The sequence below is a fragment of the Tachypleus tridentatus genome, chromosome 7, assembly GCF_004210375.1.
Source record: "Tachypleus tridentatus isolate NWPU-2018 chromosome 7, ASM421037v1, whole genome shotgun sequence".
Classification (NCBI taxonomy): Eukaryota; Metazoa; Arthropoda; class Merostomata; order Xiphosura; family Limulidae; genus Tachypleus; species Tachypleus tridentatus.
In genome coordinates, this window is record NC_134831.1 from 108,191,373 (window position 1) to 108,213,461 (window position 22,089).

At 32.0% G+C, this 22,089-nt stretch overlaps 2 protein-coding genes across 4 annotated transcripts in view; both read right to left on the reverse strand.

The window, feature by feature from the left end:
• Window positions 1-22,089, reverse strand: part of LOC143256360 (uncharacterized) — a 188,796-nt gene that overhangs the window by 49,619 nt on the left and 117,088 nt on the right. The gene's annotated exons all lie outside the window — the stretch shown is intronic.
• LOC143254908 (caprin-1-like) lies at window positions 7,404-22,020 on the reverse strand. Its single transcript, XM_076509818.1, has 3 exons — window positions 21,642-22,020; window positions 11,341-11,403; window positions 7,404-7,502 (listed from the first exon to the last, which is right to left on the reverse strand). The coding sequence occupies exons 1-3, from the start codon at window positions 21,756-21,758 to the stop codon at window positions 7,404-7,406; spliced, it is 279 nt and encodes a 92-aa protein (XP_076365933.1). The 5' UTR covers window positions 21,759-22,020.

Sequence of the window (22,089 nt, forward strand, 5' to 3'; positions counted from 1 at the left end):
TCAGCAGGTCTTCATTAAAACAGTAACAGAATGTGTTTACTCAACCTGTCTTATCAATCAAAACAGTTTCACACTGTATAATATGGTCAGCAGGTCTTCATTAAAACAGTAATAAAATGTGTTATATTCAACCTGTCTTATCAGTCAAAACAGTTTCATACTGTATAATATGGTCAGCAGGTATTCATTAAAACAGTAATAAAATGTGTTATATTCAACCTGTCTTATCAGTCAAAACAGTATCACACTGTATAATATGGTCAGCAGGTCTTCATTAAAACAGTAACAAAATGTGTTTATTCAACCTGTCTTATCAATCAAAACAGTTTCATACTGTATAATATGGTCAGCAGGTCTTCATTAAAACAGTAATAAAATGTGTTATATTCAACCTGTCTTATCAGTCAAAACAGTTTCATACTGTATAATATGGTCAGCAGGTCTTCATTAAAACAGTAATAAAATGTGTTATATTCAACCTGTCTTATCAGTCAAAACAGTTTCATACTGTATAATATGGTCAGCAGGTCTTCATTAAAACAGTAACAGAATGTGTTTACTCAACCTGTCTTATCAGCCAAAACAGTTTCACACTGTATAATATGGTCAGCAGGTCTTCATTAAAACAGTAACAAAATGTGTTTACTCAACCTGTCTTATCAATCAAAACAGTTTCATACTGTATAATATGGTCAGCAGGTCTTCATTAAAACAGTAACAAAATGTGTTATATTCAACCTGTCTTATCAGTCAAAACAGTTTCATACTGTATAATATGGTCAGCAGGTCTTCATTAAAACAGTAATAAAATGTGTTATATTCAACCTGTCTTATCAATCAAAACAGTTTCATACTGTATAATATGGTCAGCAGGTCTTCATTAAAACAGTAACAAAACGTGTTTACTCAACCTGTCTTATCAATCAAAACAGTTTCATACTGTATAATATGGTCAGCAGGTCTTCATTAAAACAGTAACAAAACGTGTTTACTCAACCTGTCTTATCAATCAAAACAGTTTCATACTGTATAATATGGTCAGCAGGTCTTCATTAAAACAGTAACAGAATGTGTTTACTCAACCTGTCTTATCAGTCAAAACAGTTTCACACTGTATAATATGGTCAGCAGGTCTTCATTAAAACAGTAACAAAATGTGTTTACTCAACCTGTCTTATCAATCAAAACAGTTTCATACTGTATAATATGGTCAGCAGGTCTTCATTAAAACAGTAATAAAATGTGTTATATTCAACCTGTCTTATCAGTCAAAACAGTTTCATACTGTATAATATGGTCAGCAGGTCTTCATTAAAACAGTAACAGAATGTGTTTACTCAACCTGTCTTATCAATCAAAACAGTTTCACACTGTATAATATGGTCAGCAGGTCTTCATTAAAACAGTAACAGAATGTGTTTACTCAACCTGTCTTATCAATCAAAACAGTTTCACACTGTATAATATGGTCAGCAGGTCTTCATTAAAACAGTAATAAAATGTGTTATATTCAACCTGTCTTATCAGTCAAAACAGTTTCATACTGTATAATATGGTCAGCAGGTCTTCATTAAAACAGTAATAAAATGTGTTATATTCAACCTGTCTTATCAGTCAAAACAGTTTCATACTGTATAATATGGTCAGCAGGTCTTCATTAAAACAGTAACAGAATGTGTTTACTCAACCTGTCTTATCAATCAAAACAGTTTCACACTGTATAATATGGTCAGCAGGTCTTCATTAAAACAGTAACAGAATGTGTTTACTCAACCTGTCTTATCAATCAAAACAGTTTCACACTGTATAATATGGTCAGCAGGTCTTCATTAAAACAGTAATAAAATGTGTTATATTCAACCTGTCTTATCAGTCAAAACAGTTTCATACTGTATAATATGGTCAGCAGGTCTTCATTAAAACAGTAACAGAATGTGTTTACTCAACCTGTCTTATCAGTCAAAACAGTTTCACACTGTATAATATGGTCAGCAGGTCTTCATTAAAACAGTAACAAAATGTGTTTACTCAACCTGTCTTATCAATCAAAACAGTTTCATACTGTATAATATGGTCAGCAGGTCTTCATTAAAACAGTAATAAAATGTGTTATATTCAACCTGTCTTATCAGTCAAAACAGTTTCATACTGTATAATATGGTCAGCAGGTCTTCATTAAAACAGTAATAAAATGTGTTATATTCAACCTGTCTTATCAGTCAAAACAGTTTCATACTGTATAATATGGTCAGCAGGTCTTCATTAAAACAGTAATAAAATGTGTTATATTCAACCTGTCTTATCAGTCAAAACAGTTTCATACTGTATAATATGGTCAGCAGGTATTCATTAAAACAGTAATAAAATGTGTTATATTCAACCTGTCTTATCAGTCAAAACAGTTTCATACTGTATAATATGGTCAGCAGGTCTTCATTAAAACAGTAACAGAATGTGTTTACTCAACCTGTCTTATCAATCAAAACAGTTTCACACTGTATAATATGGTCAGCAGGTCTTCATTAAAACAGTAACAGAATGTGTTTACTCAACCTGTCTTATCAATCAAAACAGTTTCACACTGTATAATATGGTCAGCAGGTCTTCATTAAAACAGTAATAAAATGTGTTATATTCAACCTGTCTTATCAGTCAAAACAGTTTCATACTGTATAATATGGTCAGCAGGTCTTCATTAAAACAGTAATAAAATGTGTTATATTCAACCTGTCTTATCAGTCAAAACAGTTTCATACTGTATAATATGGTCAGCAGGTCTTCATTAAAACAGTAATAAAATGTGTTATATTCAACCTGTCTTATCAGTCAAAACAGTTTCATACTGTATAATATGGTCAGCAGGTCTTCATTAAAACAGTAATAAAATGTGTTATATTCAACCTGTCTTATCAGTCAAAACAGTTTCATACTGTATAATATGGTCAGCAGGTCTTCATTAAAACAGTAACAGAATGTGTTTACTCAACCTGTCTTATCAATCAAAACAGTTTCACACTGTATAATATGGTCAGCAGGTCTTCATTAAAACAGTAACAGAATGTGTTTACTCAACCTGTCTTATCAATCAAAACAGTTTCACACTGTATAATATGGTCAGCAGGTCTTCATTAAAACAGTAATAAAATGTGTTATATTCAACCTGTCTTATCAGTCAAAACAGTTTCATACTGTATAATATGGTCAGCAGGTCTTCATTAAAACAGTAATAAAATGTGTTATATTCAACCTGTCTTATCAGTCAAAACAGTTTCATACTGTATAATATGGTCAGCAGGTCTTCATTAAAACAGTAACAGAATGTGTTTACTCAACCTGTCTTATCAATCAAAACAGTTTCACACTGTATAATATGGTCAGCAGGTCTTCATTAAAACAGTAACAGAATGTGTTTACTCAACCTGTCTTATCAATCAAAACAGTTTCACACTGTATAATATGGTCAGCAGGTCTTCATTAAAACAGTAATAAAATGTGTTATATTCAACCTGTCTTATCAGTCAAAACAGTTTCATACTGTATAATATGGTCAGCAGGTCTTCATTAAAACAGTAATAAAATGTGTTATATTCAACCTGTCTTATCAGTCAAAAGAGTTTCACACTGTATAATATGGTCAGCAGGTATTCATTAAAACAGTAATAAAATGTGTTATATTCAACCTGTCTTATCAGTCAAAACAGTTTCATACTGTATAATATGGTCAGCAGGTCTTCATTAAAACAGTAACAGAATGTGTTTACTCAACCTGTCTTATCAATCAAAACAGTTTCACACTGTATAATATGGTCAGCAGGTCTTCATTAAAACAGTAACAGAATGTGTTTACTCAACCTGTCTTATCAATCAAAACAGTTTCACACTGTATAATATGGTCAGCAGGTCTTCATTAAAACAGTAATAAAATGTGTTATATTCAACCTGTCTTATCAGTCAAAACAGTTTCATACTGTATAATATGGTCAGCAGGTCTTCATTAAAACAGTAACAGAATGTGTTTACTCAACCTGTCTTATCAGTCAAAACAGTTTCACACTGTATAATATGGTCAGCAGGTCTTCATTAAAACAGTAACAAAATGTGTTTACTCAACCTGTCTTATCAATCAAAACAGTTTCATACTGTATAATATGGTCAGCAGGTCTTCATTAAAACAGTAATAAAATGTGTTATATTCAACCTGTCTTATCAGTCAAAACAGTTTCATACTGTATAATATGGTCAGCAGGTCTTCATTAAAACAGTAACAAAATGTGTTTACTCAACCTGTCTTATCAATCAAAACAGTTTCATACAGTATAATATGGTCAGCAAGTCTTCATTAAAACAGTAACAAAACGTGTTTACTCAACCTGTCTTATCAATCAAAACAGTTTCATACTGTATAATATGGTCAGCAGGTCTTCATTAAAACAGTAACAGAATGTGTTTACTCAACCTGTCTTATCAGTCAAAACAGTTTCACACTGTATAATATGGTCAGCAGGTCTTCATTAAAACAGTAACAAAATGTGTTTATTCAACCTGTCTTATCAATCAAAACAGTTTCATACTGTATAATATGGTCAGCAGGTCTTCATTAAAACAGTAATAAAATGTGTTATATTCAACCTGTCTTATCAGTCAAAACAGTTTCATACTGTATAATATGGTCAGCAGGTCTTCATTAAAACAGTAATAAAATGTGTTATATTCAACCTGTCTTATCAGTCAAAACAGTTTCATACTGTATAATATGGTCAGCAGGTCTTCATTAAAACAGTAACAGAATGTGTTTACTCAACCTGTCTTATCAGTCAAAACAGTTTCACACTGTATAATATGGTCAGCAGGTCTTCATTAAAACAGTAACAAAATGTGTTTACTCAACCTGTCTTATCAATCAAAACAGTTTCATACTGTATAATATGGTCAGCAGGTCTTCATTAAAACAGTAACAAAATGTGTTATATTCAACCTGTCTTATCAGTCAAAACAGTTTCATACTGTATAATATGGTCAGCAGGTCTTCATTAAAACAGTAATAAAATGTGTTATATTCAACCTGTCTTATCAATCAAAACAGTTTCATACTGTATAATATGGTCAGCAGGTCTTCATTAAAACAGTAACAAAACGTGTTTACTCAACCTGTCTTATCAATCAAAACAGTTTCATACTGTATAATATGGTCAGCAGGTCTTCATTAAAACAGTAACAAAATGTGTTTACTCAACCTGTCTTATCAATCAAAACAGTTTCATACTGTATAATATGGTCAGCAGGTCTTCATTAAAACAGTAACAAAATGTGTTTACTCAACCTGTCTTATCAATCAAAACAGTTTCATACTGTATAATATGGTCAGCAGGTCTTCATTAAAACAGTAATAAAATGTGTTATATTCAACCTGTCTTATCAGTCAAAACAGTTTCATACTGTATAATATGGTCAGCAGGTCTTCATTAAAACAGTAACAAAACGTGTTTACTCAACCTGTCTTATCAATCAAAACAGTTTCATACAGTATAATATGGTCAGCAAGTCTTCATTAAAACAGTAACAAAACGTGTTTACTCAACCTGTCTTATCAATCAAAATAGTTTCATACTGTATAATATGGTCAGCAGGTCTTCATTAAAACAGTAACAGAATGTGTTTACTCAACCTGTCTTATCAGTCAAAACAGTATCACACTGTATAATATGGTCAGCAGGTCTTCATTAAAACAGTAACAAAATGTGTTTATTCAACCTGTCTTATCAATCAAAACAGTTTCATACTGTATAATATGGTCAGCAGGTCTTCATTAAAACAGTAATAAAATGTGTTATATTCAACCTGTCTTATCAGTCAAAACAGTTTCATACTGTATAATATGGCCAGCAGGTCTTCATTAAAACAGTAATAAAATGTGTTATATTCAACCTGTCTTATCAGTCAAAACAGTTTCATACTGTATAATATGGTCAGCAGGTCTTCATTAAAACAGTAACAGAATGTGTTTACTCAACCTGTCTTATCAGCCAAAACAGTTTCACACTGTATAATATGGTCAGCAGGTCTTCATTAAAACAGTAACAAAATGTGTTTACTCAACCTGTCTTATCAATCAAAACAGTTTCATACTGTATAATATGGTCAGCAGGACTTCATTAAAACAGTAACAAAATGTGTTATATTCAACCTGTCTTATCAGTCAAAACAGTTTCATACAGTATAATATGGTCAGCAGGTCTTCATTAAAACAGTAATAAAATGTGTTATATTCAACCTGTCTTATCAATCAAAACAGTTTCATACTGTATAATATGGTCGGCAGGTCTTCATTAAAACAGTAACAAAACGTGTTTACTCAACCTGTCTTATCAATCAAAACAGTTTCATACAGTATAATATGGTCAGCAAGTCTTCATTAAAACAGTAACAAAACGTGTTTACTCAACCTGTCTTATCAATCAAAACAGTTTCATACTGTATAATATGGTCAGCAGGTCTTCATTAAAACAGTAACAGAATGTGTTTACTCAACCTGTCTTATCAGTCAAAACAGTTTCACACTGTATAATATGGTCAGCAGGTCTTCATTAAATCAGTAACAAAACGTGTTTACTCAACCTGTCTTATCAATCAAAACAGTTTCATACTGTATAATATGGTCAGCAGGTCTTCATTAAAACAGTAACAGAATGTGTTTACTCAACCTGTCTTATCAGTCAAAAGAGTTTCACACTGTATAATATGGTCAGCAGGTCTTCATTAAAACAGTAACAAAATGTGTTTACTCAACCTGTCTTATCAATCAAAACAGTTTCATACTGTATAATATGGTCAGCAGGTCTTCATTAAAACAGTAACAAAATGTGTTATATTCAACCTGTCTTATCAGTCAAAACAGTTTCATACTGTATAATATGGCCAGCAGGACTTCATTAAAACAGTAATAAAATGTGTTATATTCAACCTGTCTTATCAGTCAAAACAGTTTCATACTGTATAATATGGTCAGCAGGTATTCATTAAAACAGTAATAAAATGTGTTATATTCAACCTGTCTTATCAGTCAAAACAGTTTCACACTGTATAACATTCATCAGGTTTTCATTACCACAATTACTAATACAGCTTTCCAGAAGTGACTAATATTGTAAATCCACTCAAATTTATAATAAATAAAAATTTCATTCATAAAATCAAACAGGAAATTTACTGTTTTAAGAAAAAGTAACAATCATTAAGATATTTAGTCCTACAGTTCACTTCAAAAGAAACTTATTGTGTAACAGTTGAATGGAATTGAGTTATATGTTATTTCTCTTATTTCATAAACCTGTGTATAGGAAAAATGATCAAATATTAAAAACATATCAGTTTTTGTTTTTCTGAGAGATTCCTAAATTACACAATTATCTTCTTACATCTCGATCAATGGAAGAAAACACTTGTAGGAGATCATTGGAAAATTCTAGTACTCCAACTACTTGATCATACTTTCCAATAGCTTTCTGAAAGAAAGAAAAACCTTAAAAAGAAACTAAAAGTATATAAAAAGACATTCAATTGTAATGGATAATGCTTATCTAAATGTTCTTCCAAATGGATGGTTGGTTAATTTAGTGTTTTATGGCAGAAAGTAGCTCGGCTATCTGCACCAAATGTCCAGTAGAAAGTTAAAAGTAAATTTAGCAAAATTCATGAAAGTAAATTAAGGTAAAACAAAACAAAGTTTAAAAAACACATAAATAGCATAAAACCAATGTATACATCTAGTCTACAACGTTAAGTGAAAAACTACAGTAATTCAAGTTGTAAAGGACTTTTTGTAGCATAACTGTAATAATCATAACTCACCAGGAAGACGTAAGTACAAAAACTGCTGTCTGTCACCTAAAGTTGGCCTTTCCAGTCCTGGTTCCAAGTTATTTGACATTATGGTCATTTTCAAAAAGGAAAGTAATGAAAAGGTTTTAAAACAGGTATAGCAAATCTATAATAACTTGCCATGAGGTAGTTTAAACAACAGCATCAGTCACCTGAAGTTGGCCTTTCCAGCCATGGTTTCAAATTATTTAATGTGATGGCCAGTTTCTAATTTCAAATCAAACTAGATGAACTGTGAGTTTTAAAAGGGAGCCACATTATGTGATGTATAAATTAAAAAACTTAAATGGCACTAAAACGATTAATGGCCTTTAAAAAACTAAAAACATTACCAAGGTGAACAGTGTCACCATCATCAGTAACACTGTTTAACGTTATGGACAAACCTTGGGACAGAACATGTTTAAATTGGTGCCATCATTGAGTCATAATGATGACAAGAAAGTAAAATGTGGCTTACGGTGATTTGAGTGTTACACAAACTACACACTTGTGCATCAGTTCCAGATAAAAGAAAATAATGAGTTAAAAAACTATGACCAATGTGTAGTCTAGTTAGAACAACTTTCTCTTTCCGATCCTTACAGAAGCAAGACAACCAAAGTCCAATATAAGGTTTTATTTGGAAAAGCTTGTTTTTGTATTGCTCCCTCCAACTCGACTGCCAGCTGGCACGGAGCCGAGCTTTGAATACAGGACCACAGTCCATGTATGGAACAGACACAGAGGTTATAGTGCCAGAGCAGATAGACTTAGCTGCAGTGTCAGCAACCTTGTTCCCACAAATACCAACGTGGCCCGGTATCCAGAAAAACTGGATAGAAGTAGATGTTAAAAATAAATGGGCCAGTTGGCTTTGAATATTAGTGAAAATAGGGTATGAACCAATGTGAAGCAATTCCAGAGCCAGATGATGGCAGGATCAAGTTCTGCAAGAGCATTGAGAAAGGGCCAGTTTGTCTGATCTAGCTTCCACCGGGGCACGCGGGTAGGGTGGCATCGACCACGGCCAGTCTCTCTCAAGATAAGATTATATTAAAATGATCACTGCCTTGTGGATTATTGTCAACCTTCCATGAAAAATGGAAAAATAATGAAGGGGAGCAAATTCAGAGGTAAATAGCAATAAAGGACCAACTAGGTGCATGAAAATAAGTAGAAGAACCAGTATTGAAAAGAGAAAGGTTGTGATCAGAGAACATATGCTCTACAAAGTGACCCCCCTATCAATATCAGCACTTCCCCCAGGATTAAAAAGGGAGACAGCAACTGTTCAATGAGAGCATCAAGGTCTGATTGATCATATGTCTCTCCAGGTGACACGTATAGAGAACAAACAGTGATGGTATGACCCAAGGAAACAGAGGTGACTTCGGCCTCCAAGGGTGTGTCAAGTGGCAAAGACAGGGTGGGCACATGCTGATCAACCAACAGTGCCACCCCTTCATGCACTCATCCATCACACAGTCTGTCATTTCTGTATAAAGAAAACCACTGAAAGGTGACTGTATCGGCAGGTTTTAGAAATGTTTCCTGTAAGGAAAGACAAACAGGATAGTAGGAAACAGTGTTTTGATGTCATCCAGATTAAAACGTAAACCTTAACAGTTCCACTGTATCAGAGTAGCCATTTTTATTTACGTGTAGGCAAATTGGGTGGAGAATCTTTCTGTTTATCACCACGTCTTTTTTATCCTTACTGTCCTTATTCAAGGGAGTTCTATTGGCCTCCATGAATCCTGCCCTGGGTTGATTAGACAGGTCTTTGCTGTTGGAAGGGGATTTCAGAGACTGAGGATGTGAACTAATGATTGTTTTGCAACTTGGGGTGAGAGAAGAAGATGTATCTGAGGAAATTCCTGTATCTGGAACCAAAGGATGGGGTTTTGTGGAATATATGTAAGAGACAGAGGTAGGTGTTGAAATTGATTCATCAACGTTTTTTAACCATGGAGGTCAAAAGACTTTTCATTTATTTGGAGAACAATTCTTTAAGAGGCACAGAGAGATCTGTCTGCACTCCTACTATAGTTGTGGAATGAAGTGCAGCAGCATAGTACAAGATGAGGTGGTGGATAGCAACTTTCAAGCCTCAGGATTAGTAATGTTATAAATTGTTTTCAAATGCTGCATCTCTTTTTCTTCCAACCATTTATGGCAAGAACTAAAGTAGGACGGATGAGAACCATTGCAATTGATACAATGAGGGTCCGTTTCACACTAGTAGGCATCATGGTCCTTGCCACTGCAACGAGCACACATCAAAGACATGATGCCTTTGAGTGACCAAACCTTTGACACTGGAAACATTGGAGAGGGTTTGGAATGTATGGCTGTACTCTACAATTAAGATAACCTGCCTTGATGGTGGCAGGCAGATGTAGTGACATAAATGTGAGAATGAGGACATTGGTCGGCACCATAATTCCATCTTTGTGAATGGATATACGCCTCACTGCAGAAACTCTTTGGGTGGAGAAACCAGCGAGAATCTCCAACTCTGGGATGTTCTTCAAATCCCTCTCAACAATAGCTCCTCATGCTTAATCCAAAATAGCATGAGGTGTTACCTCAATAGGTATATCCCCAATTGCCTTTGAATGCAAGAGGAGTTCACTGTGTTGAGATGCAGATGTTTCCACCAATATGTCACAAGATTGAAGCTTATTTACTAACATTGGAGAGCCAGCAAATCCCTCTAGTCCCTTCTGAATGAAAAAGGGAGACATTTGCCCTAAAAGTTTGTCTGAAAGTGAATGCAATATAATGAGGTACAACAGGTGGTACAGATGGTGAAGATTGCTGCTCAGAACCTTCAAGACATAGTCGTTTACCTATAGACTGTTTTTTCACTATTTTATTAAGATTTTTAATTGGAGTATCTATAATAAAGATACGAAAATTTCAGTGCCCACTGACCCCACCCACCATAGAGCCCTATGAGGGGATGCACTACAATGTCAAACAAGGACATTGCAGCAATGCCTGAGTTTCGTGAGCATTATACCCAAACATCAGCATCAGATACAATGTCCACAACACCTGTTGAGAACTTCCAACACTGGTACTTGATTGACTCTAGCCCGAGTGGATCAGCCTATTGACCCAAGGGGGCCACCCCAAGGCTGCCTGGCTACAGGAATTCAAGGCTAAAGTGGTATGTTAGGGTTGGACCCCTCAACTACCAGGATCCTCTCCTCCCCTTCACGGGTTGCCACGCACGCCAAACACATGGGTGGATGTTTAGATCCCAAAGGAGGTAAACTGAAAGAACAGAACCTTCCCTGGAAGGTCACCTCACCTCGTACAGGAATTCACACCAAGGGGTCTTCTAAATGTAATAGAAATTTATCAAATACAATAGTTTGACTGAATAATATTGTTTCAAAATAACAGTAACCAAATACATAGTGTGAGATAATCTTCATCTCATACTGTTAATACAAACACATTTTCACTTACCAACTGATCTTCATTCAACTCCTTTCCTTCACTAAGTTCATTTTTACATACATCTAGCTTTCCCTGTAAGAAAATTAGTTTCAAAGTAGAGAAATGTGAAAATACAAATTTTGAGGAACACAAACATTTCAGTAATACAATTAAACAATAGTAATCTACAGCAAAATGACAACTTAGAGTTTTGATTATATTGGCTTACAATTTTGAATATATAAATATCTAGAAACCTCCTTAAGAACATGTGGTTCTTTAGAAAGTACCAGATAAAACAGTTTCAACTCATAAACTTGTTTTTAAGTAAATTAAAGATTCACATGAAATAAATTTTAATCTATAAAAAAAAAATTTGAGCCATAATAAAAACTGTCATAGTAACAGTATTAGAGAATTCATTTAAATGCAACATACTGGTGATTTAAAAATAAGCAACAATTACATATCAAATAAATCATAGATCCAGACATAACATCTTGATATCAAACCACTATTAAGAGGACAATTTTCAGAATGTGAAAAACGATTTACTTTTCCTTTAAGATACTGGTGGATAAACAACAAAGTATCACAAAGTGAAAATCTTTCTATCCTAACCTTTCATGTTACAAGGCACAACAAGAGAAGAGTAATGAACGAAATTACTTCTTACAGGATAAGTAAAATGATGATACTGATGATTTGAAGACATTATTTACATTAATTATAATACATAAAAAGTTATTATAGTTTGGGTCATCAGTTTCTAAGGCCATCCAAGCAGTGCATTAATATCACAGGCAGAGCAAATAGAATTTTAGATTCTATAAGATAATGTGCATTTAGTTTTGTGATTACTTTCTCATATCATTCTACATCATGCTATGTTTAGTTTTGTGATTAGCTTCTTCAATCATTCTACATCATGCTATGTTTAGTTTTGTGATTAGCTTCTTCAATCATTCTACTTCATGCTATGTTTAGTTTTGTGATTAGCTTCTTCAATCATTCTACTTCATGCTATGTTTAGTTTTGTGATTACTTTCTCATATCATTCTACTTCATGCTATGTTTAGTTTTGTGATTAGCTTCTTCAATCATTCTACATCATGCTATGTTTAGTTTCGTGATTAGCTTCTTCAATCATTCTACTTCATGCTATGTTTAGTTTTGATTACTTTCTCATATCATTCTACATCATGCTATGTTTAGTTTTGTGATTAGCTTCTTCAATCATTCTACATCATGCTATGTTTAGTTTTGTGATTAGCTTCTTCAATCATTCTACTTCATGCTATGTTTAGTTTTGATTACTTTCTCATATCATTCTACATCATGCTATGTTTAGTTTTGTGATTAGCTTCTTCAATCATTCTACTTCATGCTATGTTTAGTTTTGATTACTTTCTCATATCATTCTACATCATGCTATGTTTAGTTTTGTGATTAGCTTCTTCAATCACTCTACTTCATGCTATGTTTAGTTTTGATTACTTTCCCATATCATTCTACATCATGCTATGTTTAGTTTTGTGATTAGCTTCTTCAATCATTCTACATCATGCTATGTTTAGTTTTGTGATTAGCTTCTTCAATCATTCTACTTCATGCTATGTTTAGTTTTGTGATTATCTTCTTCAATCATTCTACTTCATGCTATGTTTAGTTTTGTGATTATCTTCTTCAATCATTCTACATCATGCTATGTTTAAGTTTGTGATTAGTTTCTTCAATCATTCTACTTCATGCTATGTTTAGGTTTGTGATTAGTTTCTTCTATGATTCTACTTAATGCTATGTTTAGGTTTGTGATTAGTTTCTTCTATAATTCTACTTCATGCTATGTTTAGGTTTGTGATTAGTTTCTTTTTATGATTCTACTTCATGCTATGTTTAGGTTTGTGATTAGTTCCTTCTATGATTCTACTTAATGCTATGTTTAAGTTTGTGATTAGTTTCTTCTATGATTCTACTTAATGCTATGTTTAAGTTTGTGATTAGTTTCTTCTATGATTCTACTTCATGCTATGTTTAGGTTTGTGATTAGTTCCTTCTATGATTCTACTTCATGCTATGTTTAGGTTTGTGATTAGTTCCTTCTATGATTCTACTTCATGCTATGTTTAGGTTTGTGATTAGTTCCTTCTATGATTCTACTTAATGCTATGTTTAGGTTTGTGATTAGTTCCTTCTATGATTCTACTTAATGCTATGTTTAGGTTTGTGATTAGTTCCTTCTATGATTCTACTTAATGCTATGTTTAGGTTTGTGATTAGTTCCTTCTATGATTCTACTTCATGCTATGTTTAGGTTTGTGATTAGTTCCTTCTATGATTCTACTTCATGCTATGTTTAGGTTTGTGATTAGTTCCTTCTATGATTCTACTTAATGCTATGTTTAGGTTTGTGATTAGTTCCTTCTATGATTCTACTTAATGCTATGTTTAGGTTTGTGATTAGTTCCTTCTATGATTCTACTTAATGCTATGTTTAGGTTTGTGGTTAGATTCTTCTGTGATTCTACTTCATACTATGTTTAGGTTTGTGATTAGTTCCTTCTATGATTCTACTTCATGCTATGTTTAGGTTTGTGATTAGTTTCTTCTATAATTCTACTTCATGCTATGTTTAGGTTTGTGATTAGTTCCTTCTATGATTCAACTTCATGCTATGTTTAGGTTTGTGATTAGTTCCTTCTATGATTCTACTTCATGCTATGTTTAGGTTTGTGATTAGTTCCTTCTATGATTCTACTTCATGCTATGTTTAGGTTTGTGATTAGTTTCTTCTATAATTCTACTTCATGCTATGTTTAGGTTTGTGATTAGTTCCTTCTATGATTCAACTTCATGCTATGTTTAGGTTTGTGATTAGTTCCTTCTATGATTCTACTTCATGCTATGTTTAGGTTTGTGATTAGTTTCTTCTATGATTCTACTTCATGCTATGTTTAGGTTTGTGATTAGTTCCTTCTATGATTCTACTTCATGCTATGTTTAGGTTTGTGATTAGTTCCTTCTATGATTCTACTTCATGCTATGTTTAGGTTTGTGGTTAGATTCTTATATCATCCAAGTGATTAGTTTCTTCTATGATTCTAGTTAATGCTATATTCAGTTTTGTCTTTCTTTGTTTAAATCTGCTGTTCTCTGGAGAAAATCATTCATGCTAGTATGTGGATAACTCTCAATATATTTGTCCCACACTATTTGCAAGACCTAGCTGTGTCTTCAGTCAGGTATTAGCTTCTTCCTGTGAAAATTTTGCATGTCTCTTCACTTTTGATTAAGTCAATGTATTATTAATTTGTGTTTTATTTTGTTAAAATACCTCATATTTCAGAATTTCCTTTGGTGACAGGTGTTGCTTGGTCAGTTATGCTTAATATTATTTTAGCACTAAATGTGTATACTTCTGTGACACTCGCTTTGAGATGGTATGTTTCCATAAAACCATAGTATTGCACTAAGCTTATTTATAGATAGTTCGCAGTCCTTCAGCCCTAACCACATATAGTTATTTCATTTTTCTTTGGCACTATACTACAGCTCACCATCACTCAGTTCAATACAGAGCCTGGTATATATGTAGATCAGGTATGACGTATGTTGACAAAGGGCTGGTAATAAAATAGTTTCCTTTATCATATTATTTAATGCTTTGTTCAGTTTTGTCATCACTTTCTTCTATCATTCTACTTCATTCGATGTTTAATTCTGTGATTCGTTTCTCATGGCATTCTACTTCATGCTATGTTTTTGTCATTAGTTTCTTCTATCCTTCTACATAATGCTATGTTTTTGTCATTAGTTTTTTCTATCCTTCTACATAATGCTATGTTTTTGTCATTAGTTTCTTCTATCCTTCTACATAATGCTATGTTTTTGTCATTAGTTTCTTCTATCCTTCTACATAATGCTGTTTTTGTCATTAGTTTCTTCTATCCTTCTACATAATGCAATGTTTAATTTTGTGATTAGTTTCTTCTCTCATTGTACTTCATGCTCTGTTTAGTTTATGACATTCTACTTCAAGCTTTGTTTAGTTTTCTGATTAGTTTCTTCTATCATTATCTTCATGCTATGTTTAGGTTTGTGATTAATTTTTATATTATTATACTTCCAGCATTTTAGTTTTGAGATTAGTTTTTTTTATCATTATAGTTCATGCTGTTCAATTTTGTAACTAGTTTCTCATATCATTCTACTTCATGTTCTTTACTTTTGTGATTAGTTTCTTGCATCATTCTACTTCATGTTCTTTACTTTTGTGATTAGTTTCCTACATCATTCTACATTATTCTGTTTAGTTTTGTGATTACTTTCTTATATCATTCTACTTCATGCTGTTCAGTTTTCTGTTTAGTTTCTTTTACCATTCCACTTCTTGCTATGTTTAGTTTTGTGATTAGTTTCTTCTGTCATTCTACTTTATTCTATGTTTAGTTTTGTGATTAGTTTCTTCTATGATTCTACTTCATGCTATGTTTAGGTTTGTGATTAGTTTCTTCTATGATTCTACTTCATGATATGTTAAGGTTTACGATTAGTTTCTTCTATGATTCTACTTCATGCTATGTTTAGTTTTGTGATTAGTTTCTACTATCATTCTAATTCATGCTATGTTCAGTTTTGTCATTAGTCTCTTCTATGATTCTACTTCATGCTATGTTTAGTTTTGTCATTAGTTTCTACTATCATTCTTCTTCATGCTATGTTTAGTTTTGTCATAAGTTTCTACTATCATTCTTCTTCATGCTATGTTTAGTTTTGTGATTAGTTTCTACTGTCATTCTTCTTCATGCTATGTTTTTGTCATTAGTTTCTTCTATCCTTCTACATAATGCTATGTTTTTGTCATTAGTTTTTTCTATCCTTCTACATAATGCTATGTTTTTGTCATTAGTTTCTTCTATCCTTCTACATAATGCTATGTTTTTGTCATTAGTTTCTTCTATCCTTCTACATAATGCTATGTTTTTGTCATTAGTTTCTTCTATCCTTCTACATAATGCTATGTTTTTGTCATTAGTTTTTCTATCCTTCTACATAATGCTATGTTTTTGTCATTAGTTTTTTCTATCCTTCTACATAATGCTATGTTTAATTTTGTGATTCATTTCTTATGACATTCTACTTCATGCTATGTTTTTGTCATTAGTTTCTTCTATCCTTCTACATAATGCTGTTTTTGTCATTAGTTTATTCTATCCTTCTACATAATGCTATGTTTAATTTTGTGATTAGTTTCTTCTCTCATTGTACTTCATGCTCTGTTTAGTTTTCTGATGAGTTTCTTCTATCATTCTTCTTCATGCTATGTTTAGGTTTGTGATTAGTTTCTTCTATTATTATTCTTCATGCTATGTTCAGCTTTGTCATTAGTCTCTTCTATGATCCTACTTCATGCTATGTTTAGGTTTGTGATTAGTTTCTTCTATGATCCTACTTCATGCTATGTTTAAGTTTGTGATTAGTTTCTTCTATGATCCTACTTCATGCTATGTTTAAGTTTGTGATTAGTTTCTTCTATCATTCTACTTCATGCTATGTTTAGTTTTCTGATTAGTTTCTTCTATCATTCTTCTTCATGCTATGTTTAGGTTTGTGATTAGTCTCTTCTATGATTCTACTTCATGCTATGTTTAATTTTGTGATTAGTTCCTTCTATGATTCTACTTCATGCTATGTTTAGGTTTGTGATTAGTTTCTTCTATGATTCTACTTCATGCTATGTTTAGGTTTGTGATTAGTTCCTTCTATGATTCTACTTCATGCTATGTTTAGGTTTGTGATTAGTTCCTTCTATGATTCTACTTCATGCTATGTTTAGGTTTGTGGTTAGATTCTTATATCATCCAAGTGATTAGTTTCTTCTATGATTCTAGTTAATGCTATATTCAGTTTTGTCTTTCTTTGTTTAAATCTGCTGTTCTCTGGAGAAAATCATTCATGCTAGTATGTGGATAACTCTCAATATATTTGTCCCACACTATTTGCAAGACCTAGCTGTGTCTTCAGTCAGGTATTAGCTTCTTCCTGTGAAAATTTTGCATGTCTCTTCACTTTTGATTAAGTCAATGTATTATTAATTTGTGTTTTATTTTGTTAAAATACCTCATATTTCAGAATTTCCTTTGGTGACAGGTGTTGCTTGGTCAGTTATGCTTAATATTATTTTAGCACTAAATGTGTATACTTCTGTGACACTCGCTTTGAGATGGGATGTTTCCATAAAACCATAGTATTGCACTAAGCTTATTTATAGATAGTTCGCAGTCCTTCAGCCCTAACCACATATAGTTATTTCATTTTTCTTTGGCACTATACTACAGCTCACCATCACTCAGTTCAATACAGAGCCTGGTATATATGTAGATCAGGTATGACGTATGTTGACAAAGGGCTGGTAATAAAATAGTTTCCTTTATCATATTATTTAATGCTTTGTTCAGTTTTGTCATCACTTTCTTCTATCATTCTACTTCATTCGATGTTTAATTCTGTGATTCGTTTCTAATGGCATTCTACTTCATGCTATGTTTTTGTCATTAGTTTCTTCTATCCTTCTACATAATGCTATGTTTTTGTCATTAGTTTTTTCTATCCTTCTACATAATGCTATGTTTTTGTCATTAGTTTCTTCTATCCTTCTACATAATGCTATGTTTTTGTCATTAGTTTCTTCTATCCTTCTACATAATGCTGTTTTTGTCATTAGTTTCTTCTATCCTTCTACATAATGCAATGTTTAATTTTGTGATTAGTTTCTTCTCTCATTGTACTTCATGCTCTGTTTAGTTTATGACATTCTACTTCAAGCTTTGTTTAGTTTTCTGATTAGTTTCTTCTATCATTATCTTCATGCTATGTTTAGGTTTGTGATTAATTTTTATATTATTATACTTCCAGCATTTTAGTTTTGAGATTAGTTTTTTTTATCATTATAGTTCATGCTGTTCAATTTTGTAACTAGTTTCTCATATCATTCTACTTCATGTTCTTTACTTTTGTGATTAGTTTCTTGCATCATTCTACTTCATGTTCTTTACTTTTGTGATTAGTTTCCTACATCATTCTACATTATTCTGTTTAGTTTTGTGATTACTTTCTTATATCATTCTACTTCATGCTGTTCAGTTTTCTGTTTAGTTTCTTTTACCATTCCACTTCTTGCTATGTTTAGTTTTGTGATTAGTTTCTTCTGTCATTCTACTTTATTCTATGTTTAGTTTTGTGATTAGTTTCTTCTATGATTCTACTTCATGCTATGTTTAGGTTTGTGATTAGTTTCTTCTATGATTCTACTTCATGATATGTTAAGGTTTACGATTAGTTTCTTCTATGATTCTACTTCATGCTATGTTTAGTTTTGTGATTAGTTTCTACTATCATTCTAATTCATGCTATGTTCAGTTTTGTCATTAGTCTCTTCTATGATTCTACTTCATGCTATGTTTAGTTTTGTCATTAGTTTCTACTATCATTCTTCTTCATGCTATGTTTAGTTTTGTCATAAGTTTCTACTATCATTCTTCTTCATGCTATGTTTAGTTTTGTGATTAGTTTCTACTGTCATTCTTCTTCATGCCATGTTTTTGTCATTAGTTTCTTCTATCCTTCTACATAATGCTATGTTTTTGTCATTAGTTTTTTCTATCCTTCTACATAATGCTATGTTTTTGTCATTAGTTTCTTCTATCCTTCTACATAATGCTATGTTTTTTGTCATTAGTTTCTTCTATCCTTCTACATAATGCTATGTTTTTGTCATTAGTTTCTTCTATCCTTCTACATAATGCTATGTTTTTGTCATTAGTTTTTTCTATCCTTCTACATAATGCTATGTTTTTGTCATTAGTTTTTTCTATCCTTCTACATAATGCTATGTTTAATTTTGTGATTCATTTCTTATGACATTCTACTTCATGCTATGTTTTTGTCATTAGTTTCTTCTATCCTTCTACATAATGCTGTTTTTGTCATTAGTTTATTCTATCCTTCTACATAATGCTATGTTTAATTTTGTGATTAGTTTCTTCTCTCATTGTACTTCATGCTCTGTTTAGTTTTCTGATGAGTTTCTTCTATCATTCTTCTTCATGCTATGTTTAGGTTTGTGATTAGTTTCTTCTATTATTATTCTTCATGCTATGTTCAGCTTTGTCATTAGTCTCTTCTATGATCCTACTTCATGCTATGTTTAGGTTTGTGATTAGTTTCTTCTATGATCCTACTTCATGCTATGTTTAAGTTTGTGATTAGTTTCTTCTATGATCCTACTTCATGCTATGTTTAAGTTTGTGATTAGTTTCTTCTATCATTCTACTTCATGCTATGTTTAGTTTTCTGATTAGTTTCTTCTATCATTCTTCTTCATGCTATGTTTAGGTTTGTGATTAGTCTCTTCTATGATTCTACTTCATGCTATGTTTAATTTTGTCATTAGTTTCTACTATCATTCTTCTTCATGCTATGTTTAGTTTTGTGATTAGTTTCTTCTAAAATTCTTCTTCATTCTATGTTTAGTTTTGTGATTAGTTTCTACTATCATTCTACTTCATGCTATGTTCAGTTTTGTCATTAGTTTCTTCTATCATTCTTCTTCATGCTATGTTTAGTTTTGTGATTAGTTTCTACTATCATTCTTCTTCATGCTATGTTTAGTTTTGTCATTAGTTTCTTCTATCATTCTTCTTCATGCTATGTTTAGTTTTGTGATTAGTTTCTACTATCATTCTTCTTCATGCTATGTTTAGTTTTGTGATTAGTTTCTTCTATCATTCTTCTTCATGCTATGTTTAGTTTTCTGATTAGTTTTTTCTGTCATTCTACTTCTTGCTATGTTTAATTTTGTTATTAGTTAACAGAACCATCTTAATGTATCTCAAGAGGTGTGGTGTGTGTATTAGAACTTTTATTAAAATAGGGAACAATGTTTCTACCTTCAATGTTGATCTCTACTTTATTTTGGGAAAAGTATTATTATTATTATTACCAATATTCTGGAGGTACGTTTCTCTTTACCACGAAGAACCAAATTAATAATTTGTATTGCATACTGAAGGATTCTAGAGAGTTGTATTACTTGTACACTCCACATTGATTTTTAGTAACATTTCACATTTGAAGTTTCTTCTGTATATTGAAACTGCCACAAACTGGTTAAAATATGTTATAATTATCTGAAGTCTAAAGTCTTCATTTTATAACTTTACTGTCAAAACCATCTTCAGTATGTTTGTGGAAAGAAAAAAGTGAAATTACATTTAATTACTGGGTTGTTAAAGAAATTCTATGCATTACTGTAAGTAGTTATAATTAGATGAGGGCTGTTTCTGTGACCTACCTACAACTAATCCTTGTGCAATCTACTATGGATTGGTTGATGTGACACCACCTAACCTTTTTCCACTATTAGTTATTGGAACCAATTGTTTGGCTAGCTAGCCTCAACCTACTGTTGGCTTATCAAACCTTTCCAGAGAATAAGTTCATCCATGAGACCATCAACTATCAGATATAGTGTCTTTCTATGGGAAGATTACTTCTATTCTATTGTACTAAACATGCTGAAACTGAAGGTTTGTTGTCGTATTATCACGTGATTACTGACAACGTCTATCAGTTCATTTGAAATCATTTGTTAGGCTTAGCATCATAACAATGAAATCCTAACAAATATCTGTTAGACATGGCTAATTTGTTAAAAATTTAACATTCAAAACTTTGATAACTCGTTTTACACTCTCTTAAAGGTTTAGTCACTCATATACATTCATGTATTACAAAATAATATAATTTATAAGTATTACCAAAGTTTTTGGACACACTTTATATTTGAAGTTTAGAAAATACACTAGTATTGTTAAAAATTTCGTTACAAAATAATCATGCTTATAATCAAATTGTTTTTCTTCTTTCCAACAAGGCTGGCAGTGACACCATTTCAATAGGATACTCCTTTAATTAACGACTATTTTAAGAACAAACGTGACATTTACATTTTTCTCACATTATTTAACACGTTTACTTCATTACTGAGTGACGGTCTGTTGACATGCTTTTCCTAAAATTTAGTTTCACTGATTAGAGAGATAAAGCTAGTAGGACAACATAATAAACTATACTGATAATTAGTAGTTATATTAACGTTCATTAGTATGATGACATTACCTGTTATTCAATCATCAGTTTAAAATTGTAATATTAACGTTAGCCTACCACTAAAATGTCAGTCCACTACAACTATTAGTACTAATACTATATAATTCTTGTTCATGACAACTAACATTAAAACTTAATAATAATGAAATAATATTGCTAACCTTTTTCTTCACTAATTTTCTAATTTTCTTCTCTAGAATATTAATAATCTGTTTCACGGGGTCAGATGCCTCAACTATCACCATTCGCTTTTCGAGTTTACACGAAGCAGAAGGCATTCTGCGGTAGAAATCTACTATACGTTTATCTATCTATTTTCTTGCATTAGTTACTAATGCAGACAGGGAAGAGAAAGCAGAACGTAACATCATATTTTCATCACTCATTGGTCGATGGGTTTGATTTAGAAACCTCTTATCAATATTTATTTTCGCTCATATGCCTAATACTTACTCATCATAAAATACCATATTAAATTTTCTTTAACTTCGGAAAGAACCAAGCATGAAAAATTACGCTAAAGATATTAATAATGTGTGTTTGTGTTAAAAGTTTTAAACTTAGGTTAAGAAACTAATGAGAGATAATGCCACAAGGAGATGAAGTTGG

Coding starts and splice junctions, on each gene's coding strand:
- LOC143254908 (XM_076509818.1), bottom strand. CDS start 21,758: ATGCCTTCTGCTTCGTGTAAACTCGAAAAGCGAATGGTGATAGTTGAG. Junction 11,404..21,641: donor GAAAATTAGTGAAGAAAAAG/GTTAGCAATATT, acceptor ATTTTCTTACAG/GGAAAGCTAGATGTATGTAA. Junction 7,503..11,340: donor AGTTGAATGAAGATCAGTTG/GTAAGTGAAAAT, acceptor TCTTTCTTTCAG/AAAGCTATTGGAAAGTATGA.